Source organism: Actinia tenebrosa, unplaced genomic scaffold (genome assembly GCF_029948245.1).
Source record: "Actinia tenebrosa isolate PJP-AT-01 unplaced genomic scaffold, QUT_ActTen_1.0 PGA_scaffold0__85_contigs__length_37466705, whole genome shotgun sequence".
In the NCBI taxonomy this organism is placed as follows: domain Eukaryota; kingdom Metazoa; phylum Cnidaria; class Anthozoa; order Actiniaria; family Actiniidae; genus Actinia; species Actinia tenebrosa.
The window spans coordinates 36,089,953-36,104,224 of NW_028292569.1; the positions used below are offsets into that span (position 1 = coordinate 36,089,953).

Here is a 14,272-nt window from a genome sequence, read left to right on the forward strand (position 1 = left end):
CTTCAACTACAAACAGTAAAAGAAATGTGGTTTACAAACTCCTTACTGCGTCACAGATAAGGTGAAACTGTTTAAAAACTGGCTCTGCATGGCTGTGTGTTTTTTCTCATACCTAAATAACTGAATGAAAAAAGTTATAGGTATAGTGAAATATGACCCATAGTGCTTTGCGCACGTTTTACTCAGTAAATGCGTCCAACTTCCGATAACACTGACGTCACGACATGCAAGTGTAACCCATCATGGGATAGCTTACATCACAGTTAAAGGCACTTTCCGATAAACACAATGTACACATGATGCAAATAATTCTCCCGAATATGTATTATAAAAGGGTGTTTATAGAGCAGTTCAGTTGAATACTTAATCAAATACTTCTCCTGGCGATAACTTTACTTTTCTTTTCCTTTCATTCTTATCCTCGTTTAAAACCAGAAAAACAAGAAACGTCATCCCCAAGTCACTCATAAAATGTCTAGGGACTATGACGTCACGAGACGGTGTTCAGAGAAGACGGCCGTTTAATACTGGGTCTGCTTCGGATGTCTTGCTAGAAAATGACTCTGGAGAGACATGACGAGGACTGAGGTGCTGGCGATGGTCATGGAATAGAACTAGGGTATGACATAGATAGCGCTAGCTTTAGCTGCAATAGCCCCATGGTTTCAAACAACCACCCTGGAAATGTGGAGAATTACAAGCTTTGGGTTGCCTGTTGACATAGACTTGGTGGACGACCAGAATTTTAAGCGTTGGGTTTCCTGTTGGTACAGGTATATGTGTCAGACGTGGAGAAGACCGACTGTGAAAAATCCAAGTGCTGGGTTATCTGATGACACAGGTATCTCAAGTGTCAACCACCGAAGTGCACAGAGATAGTGACGACTCCAAGTGCTGGGTTACCTGTTAACACAGGTATCCCAAGTGGATGAGCATCGAGTAGAAGTATAAAAGTGGCCCACTCTAGCCGAGGAATACGACAAAATAACTAATTGCTCGAATTCAAGGAGCCAATGAAAAAGCACGAAGTTCGACTCAGGCGTAGGCAATTTTTATTCAACGCTACACTGAAATTTAACCCACCAAAAATGATACATTTAGGTCGTCACCTGGATGGTTTATTTGTTTATTTATTAACAAATGAATGGCTATGAGATAAATCCTAATCAAAACACGACTTGAATAAATCAACGAATCCCTGCTTCATTATGGAAATACAAATATAGCCATCCTATCTATGATTAAGAAGACCGATGCTTCTATCAAAACTTCAATATACATTATATATATCTGGTTAAACTAGTATTGGGCTTCCTTTGTCCACAGGAATCCCGTTCGATAAAATCGTACCTCGAGACCTGTACCTCAAGAAATCACAAATAATTCCTAGATTATTTTTGCTAGGGCAAATTCAGTTTACTTCTCTTTGGTTTCTTAAAGTTTCGTCTGAATAGTGTAGAATATACATCTGGATCATTGCCTTTTACACCTGGTGCTAGGACGTTCTGGCGGAGCATTCTGGGAATGTTTCCGGCCGGGCGGTAGAGTGCTACTATGTAGACTGGACCAGACTGGTTCGTAGGGGTTCGAGCACATCCGACTCCTAACTCCTTACTGTCCTTCCATACTACCTGTGGACGGTAAAAATGGATTTGACCATGAAAACTCCTCGAAACAGTGTCTGTGTGTCTGTGTAACCTGTGTGAAGGTGTCTGTGTGTCTGTCTAACCTGTGTGAAGCTAAGGTGTCTGTGTGTCTCTTACCTGTGTAAAGGTGTCTGTGTGCCTATCTAACCTGTGTGAAGCTAAGGTGTCTGTGTGTCTGTCTTACCTGTGTAAAGGTGTCTGTGTCAGCATTCAGTCTAGGGTCTGAGTAGCTGTAGTTTTTAGCTTGGCTGTACCAGAGGTTGGTTGCTATCTCTCCAGCATCGTCACATGTCATGAAACCTGCAATGAATGTAATCATTCATCAAATTGTTAAGTAATGGCATAAATAGTATGGTTTCCATCGATCTAATGCCCCCGCACCAGGGGTTTCTCTCCTGGTTCTATGACAAAGAGAAAGAGAGCAACTTGATGGGGGCGCAACAGGTCAGATGAAGAATAGACTGATCTTTATTTATATCTTACCTGCAAGCTTAGCGAGGTTTTGACCCAAATTAACAGCCATATTTCGCTGGCCAGACGAGAACGACCCACCCCTCGCCATGCTATCGACTATAGCTTGTGCTTGATCAGCGAGCGAATCTGACCAGTTTAATGGAGGAGAGTGATGGATGCTGCGGTATTTATTGTGTGACTCTAGCGCTGAATGCGGTACAGTACTTTTGGAATCTGGTATGAACACTGAACATAAAAGATAACCATGATTTGGTTAGTTCTTTCTCATGTGTTGCCGCTAGAGCATCAGCATAAGCAACATACACAGAGTCAGTGCAGCTCTTCTCTCACAATTCTAAGGAAATACAACTGCTGGTAATGAGCATTGCACAACTAAGTCTACAACACAAGTTCTTTCTCATGTGTTGCAGCTAAAGTATAAGCATCAGCAACATACAGGTGTGAAAAAAAGAAAACTGCTGTTGATGAAAAATGCACAACTGAGTGTACAACACAAGTATAAGCATCAGCAACATACACAGACTCAGAGCAGCTCTTCTCTAACAGGTGTTAGGAAAGACAACTGCTGTTAATTAGCATTGCACAACTGAGTCTACAACAAAAGTATAAGCATCAGCAACATACACAGACTCAGTGCAGCTTTTCTCTAACAGGTGTGACGAAAGACAATGAGTCTGCATATGTTTTTTGCAACAGTTCAACGCCAAGCTTTTTTAAAACATGCTCCAGCGACTTGTCGCCCTAGAGTGTGCTCTTGCGAATAATTAATTAGAAATTTATTTATTATGTGCATCATTATTTATTTTTGTATTTTCACTTATTATTTTTCTTTTTATTCGTATTCATGAAGTGCAAGTACCTTGTAAAATTCTGCTGTAAGTTGGACCAGCAACTGGAGGTTTCCAAATTGAAATGTGAAAATATAAAAAAAATAAAACAAGTTAGTATAGTCACGATTATTAAATGTTAGTAGATTGCTTGGTATTATTTTTGTGTCCGCAACTTTGCGCATATTTTACTGGTTCACTTATGTTTGAGTCAGGGGTGGATGGTCAGTAAAAATGGATGGTACTATGTCCAGGAAACTAGACCAGTTTATTTGGTGGTCACTGCCGTGGGCTGGTCTGAATGTCTTCCCAATGGACAGTACTGTGGTCATGTTTGAGACTTATAGATTAAGTTAATAGACCCCTTGCACTGAGTCCGGAGAGAATTTGTTCTGGGTGACAAAGCAATGATTTTTTTTTCATAAGAAAAGACGGCCTATTGTTTTGTCCCCCAGAACAATTCCTCTATAAAATCATTGCAATTGTGACTAACGTAACCCATCCATTTATTGCATTAACAGAGGGAGATTTTAGCAATTCATGTGCATAATCGGAATCTTCGCACAACACAACTAGAGATTTAAATTTATGGGCGAGACTTACGTACCCTGCTTGGCAGAGATTTCTTATTTCCCCCAGAGTGGGGGAAATAAGAAATCTCTATGAAGCAGGGTAAGACTTACGAAACACGAGCCCAAAGAGGAAACAGAAATCCATCCATGCGCGACCCCTCATCGCCGACACGCTGCCTCTCTACTTCTGACCTGTCAAACAGGGTATAACTATAAAATCAGGATTTTTAAATCAAAAGAAAAAACAGGTAATCGGTCAGTCGTATTAAGTTTACGAATCTGATAGAAGTTGTATCGTATTACAAAGAACATTGAATTTAATTTTTCGACCTTACTGTACTCTTGCCTCGAGATTAGTTTGAGTTTGGAGACCTTGAAGACTTGAGGGTTTTATAACATTTTTTCATGACTTGGAATGATTTTTTACTATTGCTAGAAAGATGTCTTATTGGACTTACCAGAATCAGAAAGGTACCTTTTTTAAATCAAAACATCCTTTTTAAATCTTGATTTCGGTCGCGAGAAAGAAAGCCCTGTTTTTCTATCTTTGAAGATGAGGTCATCGCTCTTGTGAGGCAAACACCGTGAAAATGTGACCTGCACAAGTCAGAACAATCAGTACAAGTAACCAATGAAAGACATGCCAAAAAATATAAGATGACATCAATCATCTTGGCCAAAGATAAACGTACGAAACTGGAAGATTTTTCCATTCAGAATCGAGTTTCTCTAGTTCTTTTTCCGTGTTTCGAGCGATAGTTTCTTCAAAGTTACCCAGTTCAAATGCGCAAATGACATTGTTTTAAAGAAGTAACCTTCAGCACTTGGTACTGATCGCCTCAGGAAAATCTTTCGTTGTTTGTTTTCTTCTCAGTGTTCTTTTACTCCAGTATATTTTAGTGGGAGTTTCGAATTCTTGCGTGAAGAATTTTTTGAGATGCCTGTTTGAATAGGACTTAAGGATACATATCTTTTCCTTATTTCCGCTGTGTTTGTTTTCAATTTCAGTTTTCCATGAAATCTCCATCAACTCAAAGCATTTCAATATGGAATCGGGTACATCACATTCAAATTTGAATTTCTTGACCTCCTATTGCAACTGACTATGGTCCTATGTCCCTGGAACTGAGCTAGATCCTACAGTGTAAATAGCAGTTGGGATAAATAGTACTGACCACGTTTGGCGTGACTTCAAAAAATTAGTCAAAAAAGGGGCCATATATATCTATCTGGTCAAGTATCCAAGTAAACTATTTAGCAATTATTCGCCGAAGGCGAAGTGAATATGGGGGAATATTTAGCAATTAACCAATGAGCGCGCGCGTTCTTAGGAAGTAGTCACAAGTTGGTATATGCTACATATTGATAAACGTAGTACTTCACAGTTGTTGTTTATCTCAGTCGTAAACGTTATCTTTCTTTCCACTAATACTTATAAACTAACACTTCCCTAAGTAGGTAGGGCTCAAGGGGATCCCAGACCGGTTAAAAGGGAACACCGATCTTTTGCGCCTTATAGTTTGCAACTTTGGTGACTGCGTGGCGCTACAAATGCTCTCTGTGTTCCTTCAAAACACGAAAACCTATATCAGAAATTCAATGTTCTCACAGCTTGCAGTACAAGGCCTTTGTTAGACACGTTGCACAAATTCCAAAAAAATATAGCGATTAGCAGTAGTTACAGCAAACGTTGCGTGCATGAAAGGACATCGTCTCGGCTAGAACTTCTTGCCTCCCAAAGCATGGGGGGATTCATATCAAACTGTTTTTCCCAGTTGTTAAAGAGTTTACAAACTACAAGATTTGTTTTTGTTTTTTTTATTATTCCATGCTGGGGTTGATAACATTCAGATCGTTTGATACAAACGTTAATAAAGACTTCGTTGCCATTACTATTCGTACTGAATATAGTGAGTATTTCTATCAATATGACACACAACTCGTCTAGTTCTCAGGGTTAAAGATTCCGTCTAAAAACGATCAACACAGCTAGACAAAAAACTTTCCAGTTCAAAAATAATGTTGTTAGTTGTGACCTTGTTTGGTGGATTGTCGTAGAAAAAGTTCTCCTATTTGACCGGCGTTTTGTGGAGCAATGTTCTGCCAATTCATTACAGCGTTATCTAAGTTGTTGGGAGAGGCATGACTGTCTTGGGAGCCATTTGCTTTGGTAATGCTGTTGGTATTGCTGGACGGTTGGGAAAGAGATTCTCCCGTGGTAGGAAGGACAGATGCTAACATTGATAATGGTGGTGGGGCACTTTGTGCTGTTGTAGAGTTTGGTTGACTTTCTTTATCAGGCGTTTGGGCGTTGGAGGTGGCCGTAGCTTTGTCCTTATTTATTGTCAAAGTTATTCCTTTAGATTTCAAGAACTCGGCAAATTGCCCCAGGGGGTTGTTGCCTTGCGCTTGCGACAAAGCGTTTGTGATCTCTTTTGCTGATGATCCATCAGAAAGATTGGATCCTGGTGTCCCATTAGATAGGTTAGATCCAGTTTTACCATTTGTGGAGTCACTTTTACCACTAGTGGAAAGATTCTGTGTTTTATTTTTATCATCTTTTTGTTTTATTTTTTCCGGTGTTGGCGTTTTTGTACTTGTGACTAGTTGTTCTGGATTTGGTTGTGAGGTTAGGACTTGGGAACTGTCACTGTTGGATTTTGTTCCAGTAGCTGATGCTTCTGTCCCGTCGGATCCTGTTTTGCCAGCTCCCACTGCCCCTGAAGCATCTCCTGAACCTCCCTCTGTCCCTCCTCCTCCTGTACTAGGTCCTGCAGCGCCTTTCCCTACTTTATCCGCTCCTACCACACCTTTACCATCATCCTTCAAATGAATTTTCATGTTTGAAGCTTTGGGGGTCTCGCTTGCTCCATTAGGTTTCAAGGGTGCTTTATTCTCTTTAACATTTGGGTCACTGTTTCCAGAACCTTCTCCACTACCTGAGCCCCCCTCTGCTGGATGGAGCAAGTCTTTATCGGAAGACCCTTTAGATGGGCCGGCGTTCATATCGTTGAATGTTTCACTCTGTGGGTTTTTGTGCTTGTTGTTTTTCAAAACCAATCTTTGGACTTTGTTTGCTTCATTCATGGGCATCGATGTGATCTGTGATCCTTCATCTGGCATCTGAGGAGGGCTCGGTTGATCACTGACCATCTGAGGCGGCTGAGGGAAACCATAGTTGCCATCGCCGTACGGACCCTCCATACCTTCCTCCATCTTTCCTCGTGCTCCGTAGGGCATCATACCACCTTGGAATCCACCCTCACCTTCATTTGGCTCTGGAAACACACGGAAATTCCTACTCATGTAGTCTGAGTCCTTAATCTTGTATTCGGGCCACGAGTTTGCGTCGAGCATATACTCGTCTGGGTTGAAGTTTGCTACGTTCTGTTTGGACATGCTCGTGGTGTCATCTTTCATTTCGTTGAATTTTGTTTTAGGAGAGGCATTTGCGCCCCGGAAGGCGCCAGGCAATGCTTCAATGTTGGATATTTTAAGGGCAGAATCATCGTCAATACCCTGGTTGGCCAAGAGAGCTGCAAAAAGGAACATAAACTCATTGATCTGAATGTTTTCTTTTTGCACTGACATTAGATACAATTGAAATATTAAGAACATTATTCTATATTCTCATATGGCTGTGAAAAACTCAAGATACAAACGAGCCGTGTTGTGGTCATAATGGTGTCGTGTCTGAGTATTTTTATTGGCTAAGCAATAATCTCTGGCCTTGTGATTGGTTGAGTGCGTACCGTTACGGTGGCTTTTACTGTGCCATTTCACAGCCACGAGAAATCTACTCTAAGTAATAAATGTGTACACTCAGATTGGCTCAAAGGTTGCTTCGTTACCATGTCACGAGTTTACAATCCAAAATATTTATACATACATGTTTCAGCAGCCATCTCGTTGTTTATGTACTCCTTGTTGAAGTCTTGCATCTGAGACAACTCCTTCTCTTCTCTTATGTCTAGCTTTCCAGGATGCATCACGGCAGCTGTAAACCAACAGACGAAGTATTAATCAACTTTAAACGTGGATGATTCATATGAGGACATGATCTAATATATCACTGCTGCTTTACAATAAGGTTCTTCAATGAAACAGCTATGAAGGCAATATCACGCAGCTTACGATCATGCATAGGGCATCATCGGATAATGGCGGTTCCGTCTCACATTTACTGAATAGATAACCTCGAGCCCAGAGTCTTCCGGCTTTTTGGTCAGCGGGCTATACAGGCGCTGACGACTAATCAGGAAGGCGCTGGAGGATTCTGGGTAGAAGACTACTCAATAAAGGACTTAAGATTTGCAAAAATCTCTTACGGCGACGTCAACATTGTATGAGGTTTCGCGCCTTCAGGGTCTGTCTTCCTTGTGGATGAGTTGACTTTACTGACAATGTTTTTTTGAATGAATTATTTAATGAGAGAAATTATATACACTTCCAGTTGATGTCGCCGTCTTAGATTTTGCAAATCTTAGTCCCCTCGAGAGTCAGTCCCCTTTATTACTTTGATTTCGTTCTCATGTTCTCATTTCCATGTTTGTTTACTGACCCATGACTTCTTGTCTGGATGGTCGTACCGAATCTTTCTTCGTGCTCTTCCCATGGCCATGACCTGCAGCACAAAACAAAACATAACATGACAATCAAAAGCATAAAACATTGGGGTTTTCTCTCCGGGTTCTCCACCTTTTCCTCCCTCATGATCAAAACCTAACAAGTTAATTATCATTTAGCAGTAAGTGCCTGAGTCAGATCAACCCGCCAGAAGTTGTTTCAGGGCTCGATAACATTTTGGTTGAAGAATTTTACTATACTACTTCAAAAAAACTATATAAAGTTTTGTGAAGGTTTGTACCCTTCAAGTGGCTCCTCGTTGTTCGTCTGTGGTTTCCTGGTTTCTTAAGCTTGGAAGGAAAACCTTGATTAGAGAAGAAAACTTTGTTTTAGTTCACTACAACTACTACTACTACCACTACTATTACTGCTACCGCTACTGCTACCGCTACTGCTACTGCTACTGCTACCGCCACTACTATCGACCCTAACTTCCACTATCACCACCACCACCACCATCACCACGACTACCACTACTAACCACTAACAAATAACAACAAATCAAATATTTACAAATCTCATAACATCATCACAACAACAACTTCATTGGCACAAAAATAAAATCAGTAATTAACCTCTTACACACAACCCGGCAATATAGACCACAACTACTGCTTCCACCATCTACTGACAACAAACTGAATAACCACAAACAATACAAATCATCACAAATAAATACAATAACTTTACGAGAACACAACACCAAAACAAAACAACTAGTTATTGCACTGGTGGGAAATCGCACTGAAGATTAGCCATGCCATGTTCGGCAGAACTCGGCATGAGAAAAGAAAAAAACACGGGTTGTTTCAATAACCAAGAACCCCCCAAAATCCCCCAAAACAATGAGATAGGTGTCTGCTAGTCGCCCTATTGATAGCCCCTTGCGAAGTAAAAGAACAAAGAATGCTATTTAATTACTTTATAAAAGGTATTTGAAAATGTAGACGTTTATTTTAACAGGCAATAAAAAAGTTGTGAACCTAGAAAATTTCCCCCTTCAACTTCAAATCAAAACTAAGAAAAACAACGGACCTGTCTTCGACTGGTTGTTCTATTTACTACCAATAATTTACTCCCAATAAAAGTGATACTTGTAAGATGATAAAAATAGATTGTTTTGATATTTTGATGATGCGATGTTGAGGTTAAATTTTTTTTTACAGACTAACAAATATAATAAAGAGTACTTCGCGTCGAAAAAACTCTCAAAATGACAGAAATAAAGTAAACAGTCGCGACAAGATTCTTATCTAGTTTTACTAATTTGATTTTCTTAAGAATTGATTTTAATGTGATAGTATACTTACATTCAGAGCATACGAGAAAGACAAGGAGAACAAGAAAGATGTGACGATATCTCGACAAAATATTCATCATTTTCGACGAAATGGGATCCCAAATTTCGACCCCAAAATGACGGGGAAATTAGTTTTGATATTTTATTCATAACACAATCAAGCAAGGCTGGAAATCAATGATATAATGCCACAGGAAACCCACATATTAATAATTGATGGCGAGGTTTATTTGTCTTTATTGAACTGTCAAAGAAAAGTCAATATGACACCCGCTGTCCTATTAATGGGTCAACGAACGAAGTTCGAGTGACCCGAGACGATGGAAATGGATAGATACGTGGTGGTATATTGGGCGCTTTAATTGCCGTAACGTATGTACCTTTCGTGTCCTATATGAAACTCCTGAAGACAAATTTGAGCGATTGCTATCATGGAGTGAACTAGTTACCCTGAGACATTTGATACTAGGAACGATCTGTCATGGACTGTTGAGCGACCTGAGAGACTATAAATCATAGATTGTTGGCTTATGCGCTCAACTTGTCGTACTACTGTAGGCCCAGGGTCGAAGAAAACTGAAAACGATTCTCATCAAGTACGATTGGCTTTGGTTAGGATACCAAAGACGATTTATTGTTTTATGCGCTCGATTTGACGCAAACTAAACAAGTTTGGGATACAGAGTGTTAGAAAGACTGCTACGTGTATATCAGTTGTGAGATCTTTGGCATTTGAATGATCGAGGCAAATAGGACTGTGGAAATAGGCCTGTTTTCAGTGATCCATTTCCCCGCTGTCTTGTATTTGTTACAAACTCTTCAAATCACACAAAGAAAATAATCGCTCTATAGAGCTAACTGGTACAAAAGATTTTGAGCAGAAAGTCTAAAAAGGGCGTTGGCTTGTGCGCTCGACTTGTCACCGAAACCAATCATGGACGGGACTTGTTTCTGCCCCCAAAACGTGTCGGCTTGACTAGGCTAACTTGATGTAGTTAGACTCCTATGAAGACCCGTCATGAGGATCGTCCGCTGATCTGGCTGATCAACGAATGATTTCTCCCTCCCCTCCCCCATAATGCACGTGGGTTACAAATAAATCAACTGATGGGGAGGGTCGCCACAGGCATCCCTGAATACGCCCTTGCAAGGTATGCAAGGTATGCAATGCAAGGTATCAACAGAAATGTGAGGCAGCAAATAAACATTAGGTTGAATTTAACCAGACGTTTTCCTCTACCATTGAGTTATTCGCAGGTTAACTTGGGCGTTATGTTTTCTCATTTCATACCACATGTCATTCCCTAGAGTATCATTTCTTTGATTAACGGTTGCGCACGAGAAGACACACGAATATAAATACAACTCAGACAAAGAATCGTATTCTCAAGTGAATGACACTTGGATGACTGAAATGGAAAAAACATTACACCACAACGAATTAGTTTTATTTGCAATAGCCCACTAGTTTGGCCATCTATTAAAATATGTTGGAATACACATCGTCCTTCTGTTTCAGTTCTCCTGATCTCAATACATTAATCCCCACTTCTTCCTTAATGTTTCCTGGTGGCGAGTACAGCGCCACTACAAACACATCATTCGTCAAGAGTCCTTTCCTCATCGCGCAACCCATTCCAAACGTTGTCGTTCCCTTCCAAACAAGTTGGGTGAAGGAATTCGTCTTCTCGGTAAGGTGAGGGTAGGCAAAGCTGTAATCGTTACTCTCTTTGTACCAGCGATCAACTGCTTCTATGGCCGCTCTACCATCGCAGTTGTAGCTCACGGAGAATAATTTCTCAACGTTTTCACCGACTGCGTCCATGAGAATCTCGCTGCGCTTTGAGTCTGTTCGCTTCTTTGCGAGGTCGTATGCAACTCGTTCTGCCTGATGAGCCAGTGTGTCTGACCAGGACAGCGGTGGTGCGTGGTGGAGCATGCGGTATCGGTCATGCACTAGGAGACCCGCCTTGGAGAAACTTGACGATTCGTCTAAACAAGAAAGAAATGGGAAATTATTTTGAAAATCACAATTTTAACTCATTCGTGGCTTTGAATTTTTAGACTGATTATTCCTTAGTTTTTTTGTATTCAAATAAGCCAATCGCAAAAGTACATAGGCTGTATTTATTATGTTATTATGTATGTCAGAGGGGGAGGGTAAAAATGGGGAGAATGAATGGAGGAGGAGGGGGGGGGGGGGGGGTCTGACAATTATTTTTGAGCTCAATGGGTTGATCTCCAAAATGTTTTTCAAAGAATGAGTGGGAGACCAAAATTTTAGTCGACTTACCTGTCACTACATCATCGCTGTTGATCACAAATCCTTGGACGCGATGAATCTCATCCCCACCAGGGGAGGGGAGGGCAGGTCCTTCGATGCTTTTGCCACTACTACCTAGAATAACTGTACAAACGATAATTAGTATTTCAAGAGTAAGGACTAGGAGGACACATTGTGAATCAATAAACCTAATCCGTCTTAATGCAATGTTTTCCCATCACAGACCACGCGTCTTTCCCTAGAGTATCATTTCTTTGTTTAATGGTTGCGCATGATATTAGACACATAGATATTGATACAACTCAAACAAAAAATCTTATTCTCTAAGAATTGACACATGGTCTGAAATGGGAAAGCATGGCACCAAAACGAATTAGGTCTACGGACATGTAAACGATCTCCAATTTATAAACTCACATACTTGTGCAAGGTAATTACTTCAAATAAAGATAAGCCTCTGTTGACCGCAATGTAAGTTATACTATTTCTCAGTCTACATATCAAGCCAGTGGCTTCTGAAACCTTTACAGGCTGGACCGAACAGGAGTGAAAAACCCTTGAAGCAAAGTAGTGAACGATTATTATACGATTCTAAAATGTCTCACAATCTGGTCCACAAGAAAAAGTCTTAGAATCTAGTCTACAAGCAGTGACAGCGGTAAAAGGCGTAGCATTTTCACTACTGAAAACTAATCTGCATCGATTGTCGCTTCTTCTGTCCAAATATGGCGGGGCCGAAATATCAGTTGACCTGTCAGATATCTACCAATAAGATTGAAGTAGGCGTTACCTGAGTAATGCGGCGAGCGTTGAGAAGCCTTTCTGTACACGTATGCTGTTTGCATTTCAATAGTTCTCTTATGTGCTGAGCTGTTTGGTCCTGAAATTAGTCAATCATGCATTGCTAGATCAGTCTTTGATAGAGAAGAGAGTGGAGTGGAAAATCCAATTGATATTCTTGTTTAGATTTAGAAAGGCACTAGTCTCCAAAGCAGCCGGTCGACACTAAGAATTTCGGCTGTGGGGGAGACTAGAAAGGCACTTTTAAAAACCATATGAAAAACATTGATGCACTAATGAAACAGGAGATTCTTCCCTGCTTTGTTGGAGGACATTTATGCGCTGAATCGCTAATCTCTCGTTCTACTGACGTCGCTGCCTATGGCAATTGTGCTTCTTGGAATATACCTGGGGCCGGTTGTACGAAAGGTGGACAGCGCTAACCGACAGATAAATCTTTATCCAGTGGATAAGTCGAAGCTGTTATCCAATAAATTTATCCACTGGATAAGATTTATCCGTTGGATAGCGCTATCCAGGCTTCGTACAAGCGGGATCTGAACGTTACATCTGATATGGCGGGAAATATCCGTCATGTGAATAAATCGACGCATGGATGGACATTACCAAATTAGAGAATTTTTGTTTCAAAATTGTTTATGTTTCAAAATGTTGCATAGATCAGGGAAAATGGTAGGGTTTTTTGTGTACAGTCTGGCATTTTGAATTTCTTTATCGCTTTTAGAAAGGCCTCCATAATGTCTCCAAAGACAGTATGAGAACGCGAAAATGGAATTATTTTAGCATACGTACCTGAAGGCAATGCTTGTGCGAGATGCTGAATACCAAGGCTCAAGAAGGCTATAAAACAAAGTCTCCACGAACCATTCATCCTTTGAATTCTGACAGCATCCAAACCCGAGTGTCTAATGTGCCATTAATAGTTTTTGCCAACAAATTCTACGACAAAATACTGTATAAATGGAAAACTAAACTCATTTTAAATCGTCTTTTAATCTAATGAATAAAGAACCATAAGTATCGAAGTAAGATGTTGAAGGACCATTTTATATTTTCCGCGCAAAAAGGTTGGTACTAAACTTGTCAGGGGTTGAAGAGTTCGGCAGCCATTTAATGACCCGTGTAAGATAGCAAAAAGATATGGATAACCTTCTACGAATCAACTCAAAGACATTAAAAAAATTGTACTAGCTTTTTATAGATAATTTTACGCTTACCTCTTCACTTAAGTTTACATTAATTCCTTTTAAAAAGACAACGTGAAGAAATATAAATGGACACCATCTTTAGTGATGATCAAATTTGTATCGTTTTGACTGACTGATGTGGTGCTTAAAACAGAACATGACATCACTATTAACGAATCAGCGGACAGACCAGGACTGGAGATTTACTGAACGGTTTCCTTCAGTGTTCTCTTAATAAAAATATTTTGAGACACATTAGAGAAATGATACTAAAAAAAACTGTAGTGGTTAAATGCCATTGAACGAAAAAAACCTTCAAAGTAGTGTTCCCGATTAATAATTTGTTTCTCTTAGATATATACCGGTCTCTTTTTAGCCTGCGTTGTTCGGCGGTCTGCGGTAATGCAAAGAAGGGCGGGACAAAGATTGCGTTCTTTCTCTTCCTCTCCTTCGCAGTACTGCAGATTTCAAATTATTCAGTAGCTGATGCAGGGAGGGGGCTCTTGGGTTCCATGGAAGCCCCCTTTGTAAAGACGAGCATGTTTTTTAGCTCAT

General features: G+C 40.3%; 3 protein-coding genes across 6 annotated transcripts in view; 1 reads left to right on the forward strand and 2 right to left on the reverse strand.

The window, feature by feature from the left end:
• Positions 1 to 3,069, forward strand: part of LOC116287860 (solute carrier family 2, facilitated glucose transporter member 12) — a 28,924-nt gene extending 25,855 nt beyond the window's left edge. For all 4 annotated transcript variants that reach the window (XM_031694553.2, XM_031694554.2, XM_089025600.1 and 1 more), the window contains one exon: positions 436 to 3,069. In XM_031694553.2, coding sequence (XP_031550413.2) covers positions 436 to 577 — 142 coding nt within the window. In that variant the 3' untranslated portion in view covers positions 578 to 3,069. The remainder of the gene's footprint in view (positions 1 to 435) is intronic.
• LOC116287862 (uncharacterized) lies at positions 1,030 to 13,932 on the reverse strand. Its single transcript, XM_089026582.1, has 10 exons — positions 13,748 to 13,932; positions 13,323 to 13,469; positions 12,520 to 12,609; positions 11,739 to 11,852; positions 10,941 to 11,437; positions 3,631 to 3,700; positions 2,980 to 3,012; positions 2,130 to 2,345; positions 1,831 to 1,946; positions 1,030 to 1,631 (listed from the first exon to the last, which is right to left on the reverse strand). The coding sequence occupies exons 2-10, from the start codon at positions 13,399 to 13,401 to the stop codon at positions 1,401 to 1,403; spliced, it is 1,446 nt and encodes a 481-aa protein (XP_088882708.1). The 5' UTR covers positions 13,402 to 13,469; positions 13,748 to 13,932; the 3' UTR covers positions 1,030 to 1,400.
• On the reverse strand, positions 5,326 to 9,583 carry LOC116287856 (uncharacterized). Its single transcript, XM_031694549.2, has 5 exons — positions 9,456 to 9,583; positions 8,387 to 8,449; positions 8,081 to 8,143; positions 7,409 to 7,516; positions 5,326 to 7,055 (listed from the first exon to the last, which is right to left on the reverse strand). The coding sequence occupies exons 1-5, from the start codon at positions 9,523 to 9,525 to the stop codon at positions 5,545 to 5,547; spliced, it is 1,815 nt and encodes a 604-aa protein (XP_031550409.2). The 5' UTR covers positions 9,526 to 9,583; the 3' UTR covers positions 5,326 to 5,544.
• Positions 13,933 to 14,272: the final 340 nt, after the last annotated feature.